Source organism: Lichenostomus cassidix, chromosome 2 (assembly GCF_008360975.1).
Source record: "Lichenostomus cassidix isolate B80296 chromosome 2, HeHo_3.0, whole genome shotgun sequence".
Classification (NCBI taxonomy): domain Eukaryota; kingdom Metazoa; phylum Chordata; class Aves; order Passeriformes; family Meliphagidae; genus Lichenostomus; species Lichenostomus cassidix.
In genome coordinates this window covers 25,303,795-25,327,460 of record NC_139482.1, presented here as the reverse complement: position 1 = coordinate 25,327,460, position 23,666 = coordinate 25,303,795, and the positions used below count along the sequence as shown (strand labels likewise).

Here is a 23,666-nt window from a genome sequence, read left to right as displayed (position 1 = left end):
AAAGGAACTTTTCATACTTTACTTCTATTATTCATATACATTTTCTTGTTCTCAAGCTGCTGGCTAATCTCTCAGTGTGAAGTTTCACTGACTGCACAATACTTTCTTTCCCTCTAACGATAACTGCTCTACTGTGCTGCCAGTAGTGAGTTGAAGCTCTGTAAGTCCCACTGCCTGCATTGAACAGCTTTCCACTGACAGCATCCCAGCCAACCTGTTTCCATGTAGACATAAAAGTTCAGGAGTGATCATATGGAGCTGAATCACGTCCTTAACCTCTTAGTCCTTCTAATGCACTTTGTAATCAGTCCTTATTTTTAATAACCTCTTTAATGTATAAGCAAATTTCATCACTTTACTTCCATCCTCTTTTCAAGCCATCTGTAAATATGTTGAACAACCTATATCCTGCCCAGAAGGCAGCTCAGTGTGACATGAACTACAACCAGTTTTGCCATTATGCAAATTTTAAAACATTTTTCTCCTGTTTGTAATTCTGCAAAGTTCTAATATCTCAAAAACATCGAAATGATCTTTTTACTGTATGTATAAACCTTCTCCATAAAGAGGCCAAGGCATTTAAAGTGAGACATTTGAGCTTCACTTCTATAAAAAATCATAAAAGCATTATTATTATTATTATTAATTTGCCTGACTAAATATGTTTCCATTTAATCAAATACTAAACTTCCATGTTAACAGCAAATCTGCAACACAGTATAAAATAGAAGGACTTTAAGAGAAAAATATTAGAGAGTACAGGGCACTTCACTCAAACACATTAGGAGCTGGTGAACTTGCAATTTTCACTGTGTATCTCCTGACTTCTGAACTAAACATCTTGGTCCTGTTCCTTGAGCAAATCCTGAGAAAAGGACCAGGATTCTTCTGCTTGTTTTCTGTTTTACTGACTTTCCATTGCCCACTGACAAGTTTCAATACAAATATGTTAAATTTATCAAAGAAAAAAAATTAAGCCAAATTCTATGCAGTTTTGTCTGTTTCCCTAACTTGGAATAACAAAAGACCTATTCACACCTGTGCTTTGTTGTTTCTTAGACATTTGCTTCACTTTAAGGCATTCTCCAGCCTTGTCAGCCATCACATATTATCTATATTGTAATTTAAAATAAAACCTTGGATCAAAGGGTACCTCATGCAGCTATAAAACTTAAAGAAAATTACAAAGAAAACCAATGGGTAAAAATTTGCAGTTATTTTATGACACAGAATTAATTAATTGAATTTGCAGAACACCAGTTTATAAGCCTGGGTCTATAAACTGGGTCTAAGGTAGAGACACTCAGCTCTTATCAAACTGCAGATTACAGGAGCAAGAAATTCAGATTTTGTGTTCCTTTTCTCGCTAAGAATTCAAGGGTGGCCCATGATACTATTTTCCTGGATGATTCAACAACTTCCAAAACACAGAAGACACTACCTCACTTAGTAAAAGACTAAAAGTACAAGAAACAAAAAGTTGGCAGAGAAAAGCCACACCACTCTTGGTTCTGTTCTGTAAATGTAATATAGTCTACCATAAGCAGTAATGTCCCTAAATGTCCATTATCCAGTGAGAATCCCTTTTATTGTCTGACTTTCCCACTAATGAGATTTCTGTCATTTTCATACTTACGTTCTACATATGTCTGACTCAATTGGTTAATACAATTAAACAGCATCCAAACTGGTTACTGCTTGTCTTTTGTTGGGCTAGTCTATTCCCACATACTGTTTTGTTACATTATCTTTAGAAGACAGCTTTGCTCTTCAATAGCAATAAAAACCAGGAAAAATCCAGCATTCTAACACAAAAGGGCTTAATTCATTTTGGTTTCCTCTCCAGGAAGGAAACAGGATCACCATTATTTTTCTGGAAAACAGAGTTCTAGGAATGAATATAGCATTTTTGCAAAGCTAAGCTGGGGTCCCACAGTATTCTTAGTGTTGGATAAAAGATTTATTTTAGATATAAATATATATATTGATTTACTCAGACTAGTTGGCATAACTTGGCTGGTTTTAATTTATTTTAAAATGCTCAACTAATATTTATTAAAAAAAACCCAAACCAACAACTATTCTATGCTATAGCATAGGTATTCTATGCTATAGCACCAGTAAGGTTCCATCAGAGTATATTTAAGGTAATTTTTAGAAATGCATTTCTAGTGAGGGCAATAATAGTGAATATTCACAAATTTCAGTGAATAATTTACAAACAGAGTTATATGGTTACAGATTATAAAACTGGGGCATAAAATCAGGGTATGACCTGTGTTTAACTCATAAAAAAGTGATGAGCAGGGAGTACTTACAGTTATTATTTCAGAACTGACATTGGGTTTACTTAAACTCTTAAACCAGCTAAACAGCACATATTTCTAAAAATCACAATATATTCATGGAAAGGCTGAAAACAACATTCTTAAAATCTACTGCTGTAGTAAGAAGCCTCTCTGGAAAATTTGATTTGCATAGTAAGATTTCAATTAAAGGCTAAAGTTTTATGAACAGACATGTGTTCAAACTTATAAGTGAATGTTAACTTTGATTGTGGATATTCAAAGCAGTTATTCCCGTAAAATCATCCTGGGACCATCCAGTAAAAGATCCATCATTGCATATTTTCCTGAACACGTGTCCTGGAATGAACTGCTAAGGGATCTGCTTCTTCTCTGATGACATATGAATTCTTTCCTCACTTATGTGTTATATCTTTCCCAGGAGATTGAAAAAATCCAATTTTCCTGTGAACAAGTTTAGTTCCCAGATATCTCAACTGATTTAGAAATGCAAAATATCAATAATATCTGCTAAAATATCTATATCTAATTGCATTGTTGTTGCCAGTGTTTACTTCAAAGATAAAATCATTATATTTGAAAGATTATTTTTTAGTATAACTTAATCATTGTCACATTTTAGACTGAAATACAGTGTTTGTGTTCCTTGCAGTATATGTGGGCTTTTCGAAAAGGAAAGAAATTATTTCTATTGGCACTAACTGGAACTCATCCTAAAATAATGAACTGTTTGGTGGGGGGTGGATGGTGGGTTTTTTGGGTTGAGCTGTTAAGTATGTTCCAAGCTTAAAATGGTACCATTTAAGTACGTAAAACATTATGCTCAGATCAAGTGTAATTTTCCTTCCCATTGCTCCAGATGATATTAGATGCTACCTGAAGGAAAATCCCAGTAAGGAGAGAAAAAAGAATGTGAACAAAGTGTTAAATGAAGAAAATTATTACAAAGTAGCTATTTGGAAAAGCAGACTTTCCTCTCTACGTGTAGACATAATGTGATATTATTGCCAGAACTTTATGGCTTTCATAAATTTCACATTACCTGTAGCACCAAGACTGCTGAAGATAAAACCCAGGTTTACTAACAGCCATTTGAAATTTGAAACATGGTCTTTAAAATAGACTGAATCATTTACATTTCCAAGTCTTGAGTGTTGTCTGGTAGGAGGTTGGGTTTCATTCTCCACTAATATTCAAGCATCCTCTTCTATCCATAAGAAAGTGCTCCACAGAACAACATTTTCTTACTACCCTACAAGATTTTTATCACAAGGACTTCTTACGTTGCCTACCCCAGCAGCTACCAGTACCATACCTACAGCACCAGCTGTTGCTAGGCACATGACACTAGTCACTGCAAGTAAAATTGTGTAAAGTAACAGCAAAAACTGTATTTTTATCATAGTTAAAAAATAGATATTTTGGAAAAATATTAACTTCAGCAGGATTCCCATCTGCATTTAAGGCATAGCCCTATCATGCGGGTGAACTTGCAAAGGAGTGAATTATTTGTGATAGGAAACATCCCTCAGAGTTACTGTCCTTGGGAAATTCTGTCAGGGACTGTCAACATAGATAGGAAACATAATGTCCATTTGGATGACAGGAAAAAATTGGAGGGCACTTTCCAAGCACAGTAAAGGGAGTTGGCTTATTGTGTCCATTGAGAGATGATTTTATATTTATCAAATATCATTTTCAGCATGCAACAAGTCCCTACACCATTTCAGAGGTTTAGTTGTATAGGTTGGAGCCAATGCCCTTAGTGGCATTTGCTGTGCCCAGGGCATAGTGGTGCAGCATACAGCTGAACTACTTTTTTCACCTGATAGATTTTTTTTTTTTAATGTATTTTCAACTTTACATGTCTTTTGAATCATTCTGTGGGGCATACTCATACATCCTGGCATGACAAAAATCCCAGTCTGCCTTCTCCATGAAAGAAACAAGGATTGTGAATTGGAGTAGCTAATACTTAGCATACTGCCTTGCCTTGCATCAGCCTATGCCTGTTCCTTTCTCACTCTGGCACCTCTTGCAGTGGTTAGATCGATCCCTAACCAGACTGTCTTCAGGCCCTGGAGCTGCATGGGGCTGAGCCTGTTAATGTGGCTTGTCAAGTGGAGAGGTACTGAAGCCAGAGTTAGTGCTGAGCTAAGGGAGCCTATGGACTGAAAGGCAAAACTTCATGGACACAGGCTGTAGCAAGTGTAGACAATGGGTCATTTGAGGAGTATTTATTGTTGTTGTTGTTTGATCAGTTTCAAACAAACACGTCAGGAAAAACCCAGCTATGAGGGAAAGTGGTAAATTTGCAATTGGCTTTAGATCAGTAAAAATTGTATTATTTATGATAACCTGGATACAGATGAACCAAATTGCAACTCGGGTCCAAAGTTTTCATTAAAATATTGTTAGGAAACCCAAGCAGCAATTTCTACCTAGGAATACAGTCAACCTTTTAGCTATATTCAGTATTTTGGCAACAGTTGCATGCACAGAATCCACATTAACAAAATATCAATGTTGCTAATACCCTATCAGTGTACTATGTGGAGATATGCTATTCTGCTGAGTGATACTAGTCTATGATTTGTCTCTGCCTTTTAAGACATAACTTCTCCTGGTGCTGTATTAATTTATTAGGTTATGTAGATGTTCTAGAAAATCTTGTGTCTTGGATAAGTTTTAAATTTCATAGCTACTTTCCAAATTACTATACTTTTCCACAGTGGAATGAATTTAAGTCTGGGCATCAAGTTCCACATTATGCTAGATTTAAACCTGCAGCAGTAACGCTCTAAGTGCATAGTTATCAGAAAATAAACTTCAAGGATAATCTGTTTATTTACATCTACTGTATCTTTCCAATTCTGCATCTTATCTTCATTCTTTGGCAGATTAAAAAAGGGATAATTTTGTAAGAAAAAGATTTTTTTGATTCCATTGACTTCTCAGGTGCAAAATTCTCATTGAAATGTTGCAGAAGTCAGCAAGTAAAATTTCTCAGTATATACAAAGTTTCAATCCGCAAAAGAGTAGTACCATTCCACAAAATTAACACATTTAGATAAGAAACATTTTTAGTAACTATGTGGCTGTGTTGGCTTTGTTAGAAACACAGTATACAGAAGAGGAGAATTAGGAGCTGCAGTCATGGCTAGCAGTAGGAACAACAGTCGTGCCGTGTGCCCATTTGTTGTCAAGGCAAGAATCTTGAGTGCAATGTTGGAAACGTAAGCACTGCTTCATTTCCAAATACCCATCTTTCTATCTAGAAAAGTCTGTGGAAGCACCAAAATATTGGATGAAATCAGGACGAAAGATAGGACAAAGAATATGTTTGGTTTTTTTAATCTTTCATGATGCATGTGAAAGAGTGGCTTTAGAAGATTTTTCTCTCTCTCAGCAACTTGTATGGCCAGGATATTGAGCCTGCTTCTAATCTAAACATATTTCTTCAGGACAGGTTTTGAATTTTTTGTTTTGTTTTCTTTATTTGTTTTTTATTTTTAAAATGTATTTCTCTAGCCCTAAATGAGGCTTTGGAAGTACACTCTGTCATAAACAACTATTCACATGTGGCTAGCACAGGCTTTTCCCATGAGAAATTTTCTTGTGTTTTATAAATAAAGATAAAGTTTGGATGTTATTGGAACAGTGTCCCAGAACTTGGACAGTGCAGGCCTGGCCAATCAGGCCTGGGGGAAGGCTTCTGACCGACCAATCTGGGTGACTTTTGAAAACTCTATGTATATGATGAAATCAAAACAATAAAGGTCATTCCTTCTTGCCACTGAGAACTGGTACTTTCATTACTCTGCTAGCTGCTCAACAGCGACATTCACATTAATAGATTCTTTCCATTTTTTCTCTTTAGGGAGAGCAAGGCCCTCCAGGTCCCTATGGTCCTGCAGGATCCCCTGGCATTGGAGAGCCAGGACCCAAGGTAACTCTCAGCAATATGTTTGTTAAGGTGACTACTGTGGGCAGTCATTTTTTTGAATTCAATTTCTCACCTGCTGTTTTCTCAGAGTCAAACTCTTACATGTAAATGCAAAACTGATTAATAGGTTTTTGTATTCACATAGGATACAGGTAAAAGACCCACTTTTCCAGCAACTCTTGAATTTTTATGATGATCTTATTGACAAAAGTCAGAAATTATGCCATTTAAATGGGGGATAACTGTGTGAGATGATTTTCAAGCACTAGCAGATGCTTGAACTAATGAGTAAAGCACACTTCAAGGTATAGAAATACATCTCAGTCACTGTGATGTACAGTCAAGTGAGAGATTTGCCTTGTCTTTCCCTAGGGAACAGGAAAATCCTTAGAGGTTATAAGAATCTTTCATGCAGCATTTAATTCCTCCATCTCATTTTATTGTAAAAGACTACAAGGTGGAATCCAGTCTTGGAAAAGTCATGTCTGCCTATGGTGGTCAGCCAAATCTCCTTTTGGAAAACTGTAAAAGCGTCTGCATAGGAAACACTACTCCTTAATTTATGAGAGTTTTGTCAGAGACCTGCATCTCAGACTCAGACAAGAAATGTAAATTGGGCAGAACTAGATCTCACTCTGCTTCTTCTGATGCTGAGTCTCTGGTGTAGCTTTATGCCATCTTTTCCCCGTGTTTTGGAGCCAAATGCCACTGTGTAGTATACTTACACCTTTTTTTTTGCTTCTAGGTATTGAATTTGTACATTCAATGAATTCCTGCATATTTCTTGTTCAGTGGGGCAGACCCCAGGACAGAGAGAGGGTTTATAAGCTCAGAAACTAGTATTTTGCTATGTAATAGGAGGAACAGTGGGTCCTTCAAGAAGGGAAAATAGTTTACAGAGAAGAAATGTTACCCCATCTCTTTACTACTCTGTTGAAAGCTAAAAATCCTGTGCCCTTATCCTTGAAGCACATAGTCCTCAGTAAACTGGACAAATTGTAACGATTATAACACCTTGTAAATAGAAGATGCAGAAACTCTACAGTTCCTGGAATTCCCATGCAATCCCATGCTCCACTGAAGCAGACTTTGAGTACCTCAGAGGCTGCAGTGAGCATCCCTCACACCTGAGCATTCCTGCTTTGCTACTGCAGCCAAATTTAGTCTGACTTGACTCCCTCCTCCCTCTCATCTCTTAGGCCTTGCAATTTTAAGCAGTTACCTCTATGTCTTGAGGGCTGGAATGCAATCTAGTGTTTCCAGTATTAATTGAAAGGTACTTTCAGATGTTTCTAAAATGTTATGTATGCTTTTTTTTTCTTTAGGAGAAGTTACACATTAGATTTTGAGCCTTTGTGGTGACACCATTAAGTCACCTATATGTAAATGTTATGATCTTCAAAAGTACCAAACTGAATTAGAGCTGAACTTTCTAATTTTCTTTTTCACTAGGGTGCTGAAGGTCGAGAAGGTAAAATTGGAGTGCCAGGACCTCCTGGAATTGGTGAGCCAGGACTACCTGTAAGTCAGTGATACATGCATTGGAAATTGAAATGCAACAAAGTAAGTCTTAGTGAGTGTAATTGATTGTCAGTAGCTGTATTGGCTACTGATTCCATAAACAACCTTGTACCTAGTCTGGAGCAGCACAAGTGTGTTCAGCTATTCCAGCCCAGTATTGCAGCACTAGCTGCATGTGGCTTGCCCAAGCAGGAGAATAAAACCACATCCAAGTAAGTTTTGGGGAAATAAAAAATTGCTTGGCCCATGACAGCAGGATTGCAGTACCCAGTTTTCATATATCTATAAATATATTTATAGATAGATAGATAGATAGATAGATAGATATGTACTCCTACTTCTTTGAGTTGAGGATAATCTTTAAAAATTGCCTAAAATAAAATTTCAAGAAGATGAAAATAAAAGAGCTGAAACATCCCTTGACTCCTGTGTGTGATTTGGATTGCATCAAGAGCAAGATCCCAAATTACATGCTTTTAATTATGTCTTTGTGTTCTCAATTACAGAACTTTGGCAAGCTCTTGATTTAATGTTTGCTGGCTGCTTTTTTTTCCTGAAATGTAAAAAATGTATGGTTTTCTTGTGCATATGAAGCCACAAATGCAGATGAGTGTTAGATTAATTCTAAGAGTATTTTTGAAAGTTACTTTGTGGTTGTGAAAGACTATTTTTCTCACAAAATTATGTGGAAACTTTCTGTTTAATCAAGATTATCCTTTAAAAGTACTTACTAGCTTTAAATAATGAAAGTTAGCTGAATTTTGAAAGACGACAGGAAGTTTTAGAAAAAAAATTATTTCTGTACTTGTTTAAATCAAAATTAACGTCCTCTAGTGTTGCATGTTTAGCCTGTCATATATTTAAAAAAATGTTCAAATTGATTATTTTTATTATGACAATCATGAAATGATATGAAATTATAAGGAATACATTTCACTGTAAGAATACACTTTTTATAAATAAATCTACAGATTCATTTGAGTTTTGAGAGTACAATCTGTATACATTAATTATGAAATTCACATCAACTCAGCACTGGCTTATTTCAGTCTAAATGACCCAACTAATGGTTGCTACACTTCATTTTAATTGCCTGGGCTCAGCCAGATTTTATGGAAGCATTTTTACTTACCAGAATCATAAATGTTGCAAAATCTTGTGCTAGCAAATCAAACAAAATGTCTATAAAAATTGAATTGCTGGTGTAGTGTGAATGTACTTTTTCTTTTCTTTTAGGGACCACCTGGCCCTGCTGGTTCACCAGGTGAGAAAGGTCTGCCAGGAGAGGGCATTCAAGGCCAAAAGGTAGTTTTATGGAAATTACTTCTTTAACATTGTGGACTAAATTTGCAGCAGTGTCTAAGTTATTTAAGGCCACTGATAATTCCATTGGTATAAAATGTTGGATGATGGATCTTGGTTTTCTGAATCGCTGTGCTCTCTGAATATCCCACTGATTTCAGAAACTCTATCAAGGTAATTACAAAAAAACCTGTACAGTCCCTCTATCAGAAATGAGTTAAAAGTTCTCTTATTTATGTGTTTAATAAGATAACTTCTTTTGGTAGCATTAATAAGATAAATTGTCTTCCAAAAAACAACTAATCTATTTATGTTCTGTATTGGAAGAAAATATTCAGCAACTGTTTTTATTTTCCTTACCATTTTGGGAAACTGAAAGATGAGTTGTATGAGTCTCTGTGGACAGTTATCTCATTAAGGGCATTTGCCAGGTTAATATATGTCAACTTTCCCTTTTTAAAAATAAGTACAAACATCAAAGGTTTATGAATAAATCATAACTGGGCTTCCCATCAAAATACATCCCTCTGTTTTAGTCGCTTCAGGATTCTCTAGAGCCTTGAACTACTAAGTAAAGAAGATTTTTCTTCCTTTTATGGAAAAGGCATCAGTCATGTCCTTGCACTTAGTTCTGAACAGATATCTCCAACTAGTAAACACATTGTCACATTTTCAAAATGTAACTTCCTTCTTCCTAGTATTTAATTTTCTCCTTTTCAAGTCCTGTGTTCAACAACACAATGAATGCAGATGAAGTATGTTATGAGTTATAACCAATTTCTTTTCTCTAATATTGGTAATTCCACTGATTATTTTTCTAGTTTGTTTGTAAAGGAATACTTTTTTCCTCATTATCCACATTGTGATGACCAGTTTGTCTAATATGGTGTTCTTTATAAGTTCTCAAATACAGTTTCAAAACTGTCATATATTTTTAGGGTGAAAAAGGCTCTGAAGGTGTAGCTGGTCCACCTGGACCAAAAGGTGAACAAGTCAAAGGTGACAAGGTAAGGCACAGAGTATTTTTCTAATTGTATCTATAATTAATTATATTTATAGCTAAATTAATTTTTTACGCTATGTCACGGCAAAACAAAGGTATGTTTTACTTGGATCTGAGGAACTCTGTTACACTGTTCTGTGCAGCTCCATGCACTGCATTCAGCAATACAAGTAGCTGAACCTGCTCCTGTTAACTTAGAGCACTAAGGACTGTATTCTATGCATCTGGGAGTATAAGGGAAGAAATGTACTTCTTTTTCTCCTAAAATAATTTCAGAACTATTCTATTTAAAATATTTTAATTTTTTAAATAAATATTAAAATGTAAAGATCCCTGAGTCATCTAATCTAATGGACCTGGAACAGGCAAAGAAACACTCCGATATTTTTAGGTTTTTGATATACTCCATAGCTGCTGTGTTTACACTTGCAAGTTTTTCTTCTGAGTGTTGTACAAGAAACTGTGTGTATTTCTGTACAAGAAAATCTTTAAAATTAATCTCAGTGTGTAAAGATGAGCTAGGGATCCTTCCAACAATAAGGTTACAGGTATGGTCATCTGATATTGTAAGTGAGATAGAGTTTGTAAGGAAGAAGTGGTATTATTTTTGTTAGATCAATTGTCATAGGCAGACTTCCTGGTCTTCCAAACACAATTAATTAAAATAGAAGCAGTAGACTTCAAGATAATGTAGCCTGAGTACTGCTGCTCTGTGTTTAGTTTAAATATGTTTATCAGATAGCATGGACTGTTGCAATTTAGTTTTTGGGAATACCTTTTCTATAGGGTGAACAAGGCCAAGTAGGACCACAGGGCCCACCAGGACCACCAGGAATAGGCAATCCAGGAAGCCGGGTAAGTCTACATTTTGAACATGTAATGAGCATTTGCATACATTGTTTACACTTTATATTTTATCAGAGCTGTAATTTTGATGTAAAGACACTAAAAATCTCATAGTCATGTTTCATTTTTAAAAGTATCAAACTAGTCTTTAAGCAAAGATTGTAAATACAACTGATTTTAACTGATTTGAATGGTCTTAGAATCAAGCAAATGTAAATTAAGTCTAATCTGCATAATAATTTCCATAAGACATAAATCAGATGGCAGTGTTTTGATGGTGATATATTATACATAAGAGTTTCATAAGCTTCAGAACCACCACTTCTAAATGTCAAAACCTTCGAAACTTGAACACACCCTTTAGCGGTTGGATAAAAAACTGAAACATCCCACAACATCATCTGGGTTCTGTTCATTTTAGAAAGAAGATTTCATGCTTCCATCATAGTATTCCATGCAGTCAAGATTTAGGTGCACTTGATACATCAGTAAAATCCACAGGCTAGTGACAGAGGAAAAATAAAGATCTCAGAACTAAGCCTGAGGACAGGCAAACTGATTGATTTCCTTTAAAGATAAGATAAAATCATTGCTAGCTGAAAGATAAGCACATGAATTTCAGATGTGGAAGAGTGTAATGCACTAACTCATTTATTTTGCTTTGTAGGGTATACAGGGTCCACAAGGAAACCCTGGGGCAAAAGGGTCTCAAGGTTTAGGTCGGCCAGGTCCAAAGGTAATGGTTTAGACATTGTTTTTTAAAAGCAGCACTGTCAAAAAACAATTAAGTGTCTTTGCCAACCTTTTTAAAACTGTGTTTTATGAGATGAAAATGTAACTCTTCATTGGAGATTTCAGTTCCTTTTGCAACTTAGAGGGAAAGCCATCCATGCTAAAAGATCTTCCCCAGATGGAGTTTATGGCTTCTGCCTGCTTAGCATCAGCCCTTAAAGTCTGTGAATGTGACCTTTGGGTTCTAAATGAACACATATTTATAAACCGAGGATCTTTCAGACATGTTTGTGTCAAATGAGTTTGGTGCCACATACATGCTGTGTTCAAGTAAAGCATTTTACCAAACAGTTTAGCTTTAGTTCAGTGATGGTTTTGAGACTTCAGGCTAAGCCCACCACACCTTCAGCCTGGCCTTCAGCCTTCAGTGGTCATTATGAGAAAGAACCAAAACCAAAGATAGAAACACTAGGAGAGGAAAAAGAGCTGAAGTGTACTTAGCTGACCCTACACTGCAGAAGGAGGAAGAGAACACAAAAATGATGGGAACAATTACTGCTGTCAGGCCTCTAGTGGCACAGGGTCAGGTGAGCACTGTCAGACGAGAAAAGGGGAATTGCTGAAATACAATGAAAGCAAGTGGAATGAACTGATGAACTGTAAATCAGAAGTGTGCTTTGTATTCACCTTGATTTATGAAAGGAAGATATTAGTCACTGTAGCAAAAGCAGGGAGAAAACCAGTAATTTCCTTCTGGGCATAACTTTGGCATGTAAGTAGCAGTTACAGCAGCAATATTTGATATTAATGTGCAGAAAAATAGGAACCTGTGAAATATTTTATGTGGTAGGACAATTCTCTTACGGTGATATAGCAAAATTAAAAAATTGAATTCCTATTTCTTTAACTGTTTTAGAACTACTGTAAGAAAGAATTATGAGGGTAAAACTTTCTCTTAGGCAGGACTTCTGGTTTTTCTTTATTTGGACTCACTTTTCATTTAGTGACCTAAGAGTTTTTGATTTAGTCCTCTAAAGTAAAAATTAAACTGTATAATGTGTAAGAAAGAAACTTAGACTTTCTGTCCACTGCAGGGTTAAATGAAATAGATGCAGTCCTACAAGTTACAGGGAGTTTTAAAGAACAGAATTTTCTGTTTGCAAACTTCTTGTCTGAAAACTTGACCATTTAGAACTGTAAAATATCTCAAGTTGGAAGGGACTCATAAGGATCATCACATCCACTTCTATGATGATTAAATAAGCAGCTAATTAGATAGTGCAAGTACTGAATGAAGCTAAATTGTGTTCCTCTATTAAACTAAAGACTTTTTGTTGCTAGGGTGAACCAGGTGAACCTGGACAAAAAGGAGAACCAGGACTTCCAGGAATTAGCTCATCAGGACTTAAAGTGAGCCTGCTTTTATTTTTAACTGTCCTTTACATGTTTTTTTAATTCTTCCACTAATTGCTGATAAACCAAGTAGAAGTTTTTTTGGTATGAATTAACTGTGGTCAAAACAAGAAGGAATTTCAGTAACTCTTGTGACTCTGTTGTCACAACCATAACTGGAACAAGATTTTCCCCAAATTTAGAAGTAGGTGGGGGACTTGGAAAGAAATTTCAAATACTTATTTTATGGGTATTAAAAATTACTGTCTCTATAGAACATTTAACTTACTGGAAATAACAACCTTTATTTGAGCAAAAATATTTATTTATCTTTAATTAGTATTTTTACTAATTGTTAGATCCATTTTACAGAATAAAGAACTTATTGAAGTAGCAGACATAACAATTTTTTCTTCTTTAAGGGAGATACAGGTCTACCAGGACTTGCAGGAGAGAAGGGGTTGCAGGGAGAGAAGGGGTTGCCAGGGAGAAAGGTAAGGAAATATATTTTACCACATGTAAAAGGTGTACAAAAATGATGATAAAGGAAGGACAGATTATTTGCAGGTATGCAATGATAAGGAGTTCATCCTTGAGGAAGGCATATGCCAATACTTTTGCCAGGGCTAAGGGACTGGGTGAGATGTTTCCAGCAAACTCTACTAACAGTGGTTACCGTCTGAATGACCAACTGAGTTGCAGGCAAGCAGCCCTGCCTTTGATGGAGGATTGACTACTCTAAATTTCCCAATCTTCTTGGAGAAGCAGAAAGCCCTTGTCTTTAGCCTGTTCAGATTTTTCCTGACACCAAGAAGTAATGCTCAAGCGATGTGACTTAGGGCATCTCACAGGGTGGTGAGCTGTGGCTGAAAGCTGTCAGCCATGGCAGAGGAACCTTAAAAACAGCTGAAACCAGGGCTGTTTGCTTTCAAGAGAAATTCTGAGATTTTTGGAGAAACTCCACCACATTGGGAAAAAGAAGCATAAATTCAAAATGGTGGACAGTAATTTAGAGGGGTGCAAAGCAGAGAGCTCAAAGAGGTAAATTTAGAGCAAATTAGAGGCCAGCTTTTAATTTTACTCTTTCCAGAAAGAATGAGCTGCTGAGTAAGCAAAAGTCAGTGCTTTGTATGATTTTTAACTGCTGCTGAGGATCCAGGTGCCTCAAGACTGCTACTGTGCAGCTCTTTTATGAGGGTAGCAGCTGGCTGACACGTAGAATTGATAAACTAAATATAATTTGGAGTATGCAAATCAGCATTCTTGACTGTGGGGCTTTAAATCAGAAAATATCTGAATGGCTGTAATAAATATCTCTTAGGAATGCAGCTTCACATTTTTGTCACCTATAAGTGCCAATACCAGTTTGGCAAGCTACATCCTGAAGCAATGAGCCTTCTGCTCTGAGAAAATATGTAGCATTTCTGTTGCTAATTATTATATTTTTAAAATCTGAATCATCCACTGCTCGAAAAGTAAGATCCCACTGTATCAGAAGTGCATCACTATTAAGAATAAATGTTTGGATGAAATTACAGATGGCCTTTCTGTTTGGGAATGCTGGGTTTTTTGGTCTTTCTCTTGCATATTTGCTTTATTCTGATGATTAACTCTGTGCCGTCACCTTCCTGTTGTAACCCATTGTAGGTGAAAATACTAGTACTGAGCAGCTACCCTGGGTGTTCAGGGCAGTGCAAAGAGCAGCTGGATGCCTGCAGTGAGTAGAACAACAGGATTACAGCAGTTATTTGCAGCTGTGAAAATGTCTCACAGAAGTGGGATCCAGAAGGATGTCTATCAACAACAGGCTCTGTAATATCACTTTCATCAACAGTTCAAATCAGAAACGGATTTTAACCTCGTTTTAATCTACCTTTTACTCTCTAAATTACCTACAGCTATTCTGATATGCTAATCTGACTTGTATTATACATAAATATTTTGTAGGTAATGTTCCTTAATAGACTGTATTATGTGGGTTATTTGTGAATTATTTGATGTAATGTTCCCGGCAAATATTTGCAGCCTGGATTGGCCATTGGCTAGATTTGTCTAAAATTACTTCTCAGAATTGGTTCATCAAGACATTTTCTGATAACTTTGCAAGAACTTCTCTTCCTCTTAAAAGTATATGCATGGAATTCTTCCTGCAAAAGACTGATGCAATTGCAAATGGCACTATTACAAATGTCTGTGAAAATAAGGAATATGAATGTAGGAGATTGCAAGGTTTTAAGAGGCAGAATACTTCATTTTTTGCAGGAAAAAGAAATCACCAGATATTTACTGACATTTGTGGGGAAAGTGTTTATGCAAGCATTGTTTCTCATAAGTCTATCAATAAAACTACCTAGTTGAAAAGTAACTAACCATTTAATCTCTGTTAGGGGGAAAAGGGAGATCAAGGTCCAAGAGGCCCAGAAGGACCCCCTGGCAAAGGAGATGTAGGTCAAAAGGTATGACTTGACAAGCACACTGGGAAAATACTAAAAAAATTTGTAGGAGTTTGGATTCTGACCTACTTTTTCATTCATTAGATCTTTAGTAGCAACTCTATTTTAACTGATGATTTAAAAAGATTTAAGAGAGAGCAATATGTTCTGTAGCCTGAACAAGGGCAGCAAAATCAGACTATAAATGTAGAGCCTAAAGTTAACAGGGCAGTAGAGATCTCCTAAAAATTCTGTACAGAATTTCCATTAAAGTTCAGAGGTGACAAATTAGCTCAGTATGTTGATAGCAAGAGAGAAGCTAAGAGAAATTAGCAGAATAGTTAGATATCTAAATATGAAATTAAAAACCTGGAAAGATATATTAGTAGACAGCTTTTATCTCCTATTTCATATAATTTAGGACATTTGGGGCAAATTCTATAAATGAGTAGGATTTCAGTTGGAGTGCAGCATCTAAACATATTTCTAACTATGGGTGTCATTATTGTTGTGTTTTTGGCTATTTGTGTATCTGCAGCTGTGAATGAATCTTTGCTGTGATTGAAAAAAAAGTTTGTTTTCTTCAGGGTGACCCTGGAGAAAAAGGATCCAAGGGAGCGATTGGTCTTCCAGGACCAAAAGGCCCAACTGGACCAAAAGTAAGCTAGTTCTTCCATAGTAACCCTTCTCTTTGTATTTGATTAAGAAATCTATGGAGTTTATGCAATGTAAAAAATTCTCAAGCATCTAATCCTTAAAGATTTTACAAAACAAAGGAAAAGCAGAAATATTTCTGTCCTCTGTCCTAAATGACACAAAAGTCTCAAGGAGAAAAAGAAAAGGCAAATATATAATTACATACCTTATAGTTATGCATTGGTAAGCTAAATGAAATTATTGGCACTGGTAAGCTAAATTAAAATTGTCCAAGTGATTCTAACCATGAGTGTTTTGCAAATTTTTACTTTGAATCATTAACTTTCAGTTATATTTTGTGAGTGTTGCTCTGATTGATAAGGAAATCGAAATAATACAAGTGTATTTGTTATTCCAATGGGTTTGTAAAATGGCCACAAAACATTAATTAAAGCTAAAAAAGTCAGATACACAGTTCAACCAATACTTATTTAAAACATAATACTTAGACCAGCTTTCATAACAGTAAGTTGATTTAAGTATTTTTCCAATATTGCCTGTTTTGCAGGTAGATCTATATTGCAGATATTTTTAGTTCAGAAAGTCAAACTGTCTGTTTAAGACTATTTTATACCATTTTGTAACAGGGTGATCCAGGAGAGAGAGGACCTCCTGGTGTAGCTGGATCATCTATCTGGGGACCTCCTGGACCAAAGGTGACTGTCTGATATGGACTTCCTAAAGACCAAAGATTGGAAAATCTCCAGTGTCTATTTCTATAAAAATTAAAAGAATGTGATTTAAAGAACTTAAAATTCCTTGTTGTAGGAACAAAAATTACGGAATTTCAGAAATAAGGACTAAAAAGCATTATAAATTAACAGAGAGTGTTTGGAAGCCAGGCACTTTAATAGCATGCTGAACTTGGTACATAGTTATTTCCTCCTGAAGCCATTTGTCTAGGAAAAAAACCATTTGATTTCTGTTGTGGTTTGTTCCCTCCTATGAAATTAATTAGTTTGAAGTATTTTTTTTCCAAATTGCTTTTTGTTACTTACAATATGGCATGAAACCCCTACAAGAATATGTTTATATATAGTTCTAGGGTGTTGTATGCTGATCTTTTTTGGAGATGAGTGTTTGTATGTCACTCCCAAATGACCAGCTGGCCTGTAGGTACTACTTGAAATGAAATGTCATATATCAGATAGCTAGGGCTATTTAACTAGCCCTAGGGCTAGGGCTCATAACCTCTAAGGGAAAAATGTACCTGAAATAAATGGAACTTGTCCTGCTGAGTAAAATAGGTGGATTCTGCAAAAATAAAGCTAACTTAGAAGGTTTTAAAAATATTTGAAAATTTAAAGAATAAAGTACTTTTGTTACTTGAATTACTCTTGTTATACTTTGTTGGGTAATTTCAACCTTAATTGATGCTTTTCAGCTTTGGTGTTAGTTTTTAGAGCAGGGGAGTCACTAATGTGTGATCACTAATGTCCTACCACTCTGAAGTCATTTCATCCCCATTTCCCTTTTCCTTAAAAATATATGTGTCCACACACACAAGTACAGGAGGGTATTGCACACACAATATACTCATCAGCCGGCAATAGGATATCACAGAGGGATATGATGTGCTTTGGACTTGGCTTGTGCATGCAAGAGAAAGAATGATGGAAATGCAGAACGCTCAGGGTATATCTGAAGTAAAAATGCAACCACAGAGAACAAAAAAAGAAGATTCTGAGGTGCTCATATTTCTTACATTGGTTTCAAACCATAATAATATGACAAACTTTATGTGAGGAGAATGCAAATGACATACTATAAGGAACAACTTGTATGAAGACACATATAATTAAATCTGTTTCCTTTCTTTGCACTTTTCTAGTTACTGTGACATTTTTGAATAGACAAGTAAGGAAGTCAAGATTGTTCATTAATGAATTCATGCTGAAAAATAACAACTTTGTAGACTTACTTGCCTTTTTCACTATTATTTTCTTCTGTTCAGTCCAATTCATATAACTTTCATAGCAGATGGGCTGTGATCCAAAATCCGCTAGAGTCTCTACTAGGACTTGTTCAAAATTCTGTGCTAAATTTTAGAACAGGGCTTATATGGGCAGTAATGAATGAAAAAATCCCAAGTATTTGTAGTAATTATAAAATGCAATTTGATGTTTAGAAAATATACAAAACTTTGTATTTTTAGCTCCATCATAATTTCTTTTTTTTAAACTAATATCTACTATGTTTTGGACAGTTGATTGATAATGTAACAAGCTACACAAGTCTGTTTTCTTTCTCCACTGTGGAAAGTACAATGATAACTACTAATTTTATTCTTGAAACAGCCTGGTATCTGCAGTTGAGAAGGCAGACATTATAAATTTCTAATGCAGGGACTGTTTCTCAAAGTGGGGAGTTGTGGTCTGAGGTCTTTTTGGGAAATCTCTATGTAATTGGGATGGTAGAGGGTGATTGCTAGAGGTCTTACCTCCTGGGAAGCCGTGGTTGTGTCCTTTGGGAGTTTATTTATTTTAAGCTACACCCACGTTTGGGGACTGGAGTTTTATTTCCCTTAACAACCATTATGCAGTTACTAATATAGGGACAGTAACATTAGAAAGCTGTTTTTTCTAATATTTCTTTGTCATGGTTACAGCTGCTCAGTGGTTTTGATAGAGCATTTAATTGCATTCCCTTGTAAATGTTTCCTGAAATGCTGCATGTCCTTTCTTCCTTTCTTCCAGTTGAGAAATTGCAAATGTTTCACTGAAAATTTAAATTTTCTTTTTAAGTTCCTTAATGTAAAGTGAAACATCTGTTGTCAAAGTTTAAACACTAGAAGTAGCCAAATTTTGCTCCATGAAGGGTTAACATAAGGAACATGAATTCTAAGCCTAATTGCTTTCCAGGAAAGCCACTGACAGAGCTATTACCAAAAAGTTGTGCTGTGTAATATTTGTGGAAAACTCGAGTTTTTCTCTGAGACATCAGACTATGGACCTTGTGATTCTGAAGTGTTGCACCATTGCATCTGCAGGTTTTCGAAACACACTCTGTCAGCACTTGTCTTTGAATTTCCTTGCTGCTTTCTATGTGCTCTGGCAGAAACAAGGTTATGCAGCCTGCTTGTGGACAAAAGCAGGCAGGAGCCACAGGTGCATTTGGCCCCTCAAAGAGAATTATGATATTCATTTGAAAACTAAAGCCATCAAGTTATTCGTCAAGGTAGAACAAACTCTTTGACACAGCTGGGGAGAAGCAGAAGTGTAAGAGAGGTCAGAATCAAGGTAGTAAAATCTTCCTCTGGAAATACTGGTTTTATATTACCTAACTCAATAGATTTTGCTCTCAGAAAGAACCAAATACTTGTTCTTTTCTGTAAAACTTTGGAAGCTAAAACTGAGTATAACTGATACAATTTTGGATTTGTTTCCTTTCGGATAGGGGGATCCAGGAGACAAGGGACCACCGGGGGATGATGGACGTCCTGGAAATTCAATAATGGGACCTACGGTATGAGTTTTTAGACAAAAAATGGAAAGTAAATAAGCATGAGACATATGCAAAACTCTTGTGAAAATATAGAACCACTTGAATATAGAATACTTGAACCACTTTTCCAGGAACTGAACTCATCAATTCTTCAACTTTTCCATCATTCCAAGTTATTTCTATTTTTAAAATAAACTTTCTGTCTTTACAAAGAAAAAACACAAAATAGTAAGAATAACTAGTCCAGTGTACCTCACCCTGCAAAATTCCCACCTGTCATTATCTCATGTGGTCTTTTTCAGCTCTGCATGGGCAATATGCACTTTACTGAGTATAAACTGAGAGGTATTAGTTACCTTAACAGAGGCATTTCAGTGTTACCAAGCATGCACATTCAAAAACATAAGATCCAAAATAAAGAATTTTAAAAATAGATTTTGGGGTTTCTTATTTGTATATAGGTTACAGAATAGGATTTACTTGGTTATATACTTTCAAATTCCAACATCAACACCAGTAATGAAGTACAGTAGTTTGTAGCAGGCTTGGTGTGCTCACTTTTCTAGCTTTTAGAGGTTAAGTGACAAGATCAATGTGCAAGTGAAAGAACAGAGATGAAACTGAGGATTCAGTGGTGACAAGGAGATTGCAAATTTTACAAAAGTGAGAGAATGAAAAATTTTCTTCTCTAGTACATGAGTTGACATTAGGCTGCTTGAAGAATAAGGTGAGACCAAGGACCATCCTCTTGCCAGTGGGAAATAACTTAGGGGTTAAGAATATAGGTTAATTTACAAAGAATGAAATTTATGGGATTTTATCCCTGTTGAACAGTGAATCAAACTTTTCAAGGAATGGCTCTCTCTATTCTGTTTCTTGAGTGGCAGTAGTAGTTCAGGATGACTGTTAGGTACATCAAGTTATGACTGCTTTTTCTCCTTGCATAATGCATAGCAGTTATCAGCACAGAATTTGGCTGGTGTTTTGTCACCAAGTTACTGAAACACTTAAGTAAGGTTTCTCCTCAGGTCCTTGGAATTTCCTTACATTTAGCTAATCAGAATAATAAAGCAGCACTAGAAAACTGTGGCACTCACCTTTCTACATTGTTTAAGAGCAGACTGAAAAGTCCAGTCCTAGAACTGATCCCATGTCCACTACTGCAAAAACTGAATACATTTTCTTTGCAGCTTTCACCTCTTCCTCTCTAGCACACTTTATATCATATTGTAATTCTGTCAGTTGCAACTTCTGGGTTGCAAATTTCTATAAGACTTCTGCCACTTCTGGTAAAGGAGTAGTTCAGGGAAAGGTACCATTCTTGTGATCTCCTTTCCAGACTGAAATTCAGAACCTTCTTTGGAAACATCTTTTTTTTCCTTTCCACTTTATCATGTCAGCACATAAAATTTTCCACTCAATTCCACTGTTTCATTTTGTGGAAATATAAACAATAGACCCAAATTCAGAAACCAATTAGTTCCTGTCTATCTAACACAATGTGGTTCAAAATAAAGCCACTTAATGCAATAGCTTTTGAATGATAACATCTTAGGAATACTAATAATGCTTTACTCCTGGATTGACAGAGTTCTACCTGTACACCTACCAGAGGATGTTGAATATCATATTGAACCACACACATTCAGTAGCTTTTATTTTTGATTTTTAAAACCTCTAAATTTCCTTTGTCTATAATCTAGAATATTATTTCACCCTATCTTTCTTATAAAAAGAAGTGATGAACATGACTTAATTGTCCAGTCATATACATAATCAATTAGGTTTTGATTATGGCAGCCGTTGTTTTTTTTCTTTATAATGACCATGGATGCAAGATTTATGTTAATATACTTTTTTTTTTGTTTTGAAAGAGTGTAGAAGCAACTATCTTTATATTACTGCCTTGGAAAACTAGGCAGTAATAAAAACCCTGGAGAGGCTGGAAAAGCAGAATAATTAATTTAGCAGACTATCTGTGGCATCAGTGGCACCTGCCTTCTTGCCAGTGCACTGACTGAGAGTGAGTTACTGTGATTGCCTCTTCCAGACACGACAAAACTGTGGGAAGCAATAATCATAGAATTGGTCCTGGGCCATCTCTTGTGTGACTTTTTAAAAAGCCCCAGCAAAATAATCTGGAATAGAGAACTGTTTCTTATATAAGATTTGGCTGTAGATTTGACCTAAGTAGATTGATAGCTTTTATAGCTATGCTACTAATAGCAAACCCAGACACTTGACAAAATCCCAATTCTCACAGAAGAGAATGTGTTAACATGTATTTGGTATTTACAGTGGTCTGCTATGATTAAATGAAAACATCTGTTTGGCTGTTTTTTACTGTAGTGAGATCAGAAGTAAAAACAGATATGAACCCATGATCCATGTTTTCCTTTCTTGTTAAATAAAAATGTTATTAAACATTTCTAAAACACTCCTAATTTTACCCACCGTTTAAGAACTATGGATATTAAGGATCAGGAAGAGGTGAAATTGACTTTCCATTATAATGCTATTTATTATTTAGAAGCATGGTCATTGTTTAAATTTTTGCAGAGCTGGATCAGAATTCTATCATTTGAAAATTCAGAGACATGAAGAGACATCTTCCAGGGCTGACACAATTTGAATCTTGTGGTCAGGATCTGTTTAAAGTCTCTCAGTGAAACTGTCCTGTTGGATTCAAGAATAGATTGGATTCATACAGGAATGACCTACTACATAAAATTTTCTTAAACTTAAGGCATCCATGCATCCTATCCACATTTAATCTAAAGTAATTTCAGGGTTTCTTCTTAACCAGAACATTGAGTGTACCTTGTCTTTCTTCATTTATCTACCTGCTAGCCTAAACCTATGATGTATATCTTTAGGAGACCCAAAGCATCTCTTCCATTTTTCTGATGGGACTGAACTGGTTAATAAGAACTGATTATTTGTGTCTATGGTAGAGATGTTCATAGGATGGGAAATTCTGACTGAAAGTCTGATTTGTTGTATATCTAAGTAGAGTACAAGATGATTTGTTTTCCAGACATGGACACTGTATTCAGACAGACCAGCTGCTGAGGTCTGTGCTGCTGACTGGACTCTCTTCTTGGTTTCTTGAAGTATTATATTATTGTAGAAATTTACAGAATGCGCAATGAAATTTACACAATACGCAATAAAACAGCAGTTTGCTGTCCCTTGTAGTTTAGCTTTTCTTGTTATTTCCTTTTACTTGAGTAGACAGGGAAATATTTCTATATTTTTATGTAATTATTCTTGAGGATATATTTTACCTGTGTACATTAGCAACACTCTAGGAGTAGTTTACAGCACTCTACAACACTCTCCTAGAGGCTATTTAACATTTCTTGGTTCTGTGGGACTGAGTGAAGGGCATGCACTTCTCTCTGTACAGCCACAATATCCATACCGTGCTTTGTGTGACTTACACATATCAATGAGGATTTCCAATTGCCAGAGCTGTGATGTGAGCATCTACAGTACAGACCAACAGCGTATCTTCAGGGATGCCTCAAAACAATATGTTTGCTTTCTTGATTCTATGAACAGTAGATCGCAGGCTCAGTTAATTTTCTCATAAAATGTCAGGAAAACTATCACTGGAATGAGGAAAAGTTTGCTATTTGCTTCTCTTCTGGCCATGAAAGGAAGCATTGAGGTTTTTCAGATGCACAAATCGTTAGTGGGACTCAATGAAAGAGTCAGCATAAGGAGTGATTGTCTTTTGATAAGAAAGCATTTTGGGCTGATCTTTTTCTTATAACTGGCTGTATTTATTTCTTTTCCTGCTTTCATTTGTGGAATGAAATTTTGCTTCACTGTATGAGAAAGCCACTGTGATTACCTGGAAGCACAAAATGTGCAACGTATAACTTAAGGCTGGCGTATTATGTTTCAGTATTCTGGATTCAATACTCATTGCTCAAACTTACCCCCAAATTCATAGAATCTTGTTTTCAAAAATAAATTTAACTTGGTATTGGCTGAATATAAAGTCAATGTTCTGAAGACTTCTGTCTGCAACTACAAAT

At 35.8% G+C, this 23,666-nt stretch overlaps 1 protein-coding gene across 1 annotated transcript in view; it reads left to right on the top strand.

Annotated features, from left to right (window-relative positions):
- Positions 1 to 23,666, top strand: part of COL28A1 (collagen type XXVIII alpha 1 chain) — a 62,041-nt gene that overhangs the window by 12,581 nt on the left and 25,794 nt on the right. Inside the window, exons 12-23 of the mRNA XM_085050790.1 lie at positions 6,187 to 6,255; positions 7,705 to 7,773; positions 9,010 to 9,078; positions 10,014 to 10,082; positions 10,865 to 10,933; positions 11,592 to 11,660; positions 12,998 to 13,066; positions 13,471 to 13,542; positions 15,436 to 15,504; positions 16,068 to 16,139; positions 16,764 to 16,832; positions 19,573 to 19,641. Of these exons, the coding sequence (XP_084906916.1) occupies positions 6,187 to 6,255; positions 7,705 to 7,773; positions 9,010 to 9,078; positions 10,014 to 10,082; positions 10,865 to 10,933; positions 11,592 to 11,660; positions 12,998 to 13,066; positions 13,471 to 13,542; positions 15,436 to 15,504; positions 16,068 to 16,139; positions 16,764 to 16,832; positions 19,573 to 19,641 (834 nt within the window). The remainder of the gene's footprint in view (positions 1 to 6,186; positions 6,256 to 7,704; positions 7,774 to 9,009; positions 9,079 to 10,013; positions 10,083 to 10,864; positions 10,934 to 11,591; positions 11,661 to 12,997; positions 13,067 to 13,470; positions 13,543 to 15,435; positions 15,505 to 16,067; positions 16,140 to 16,763; positions 16,833 to 19,572; positions 19,642 to 23,666) is intronic.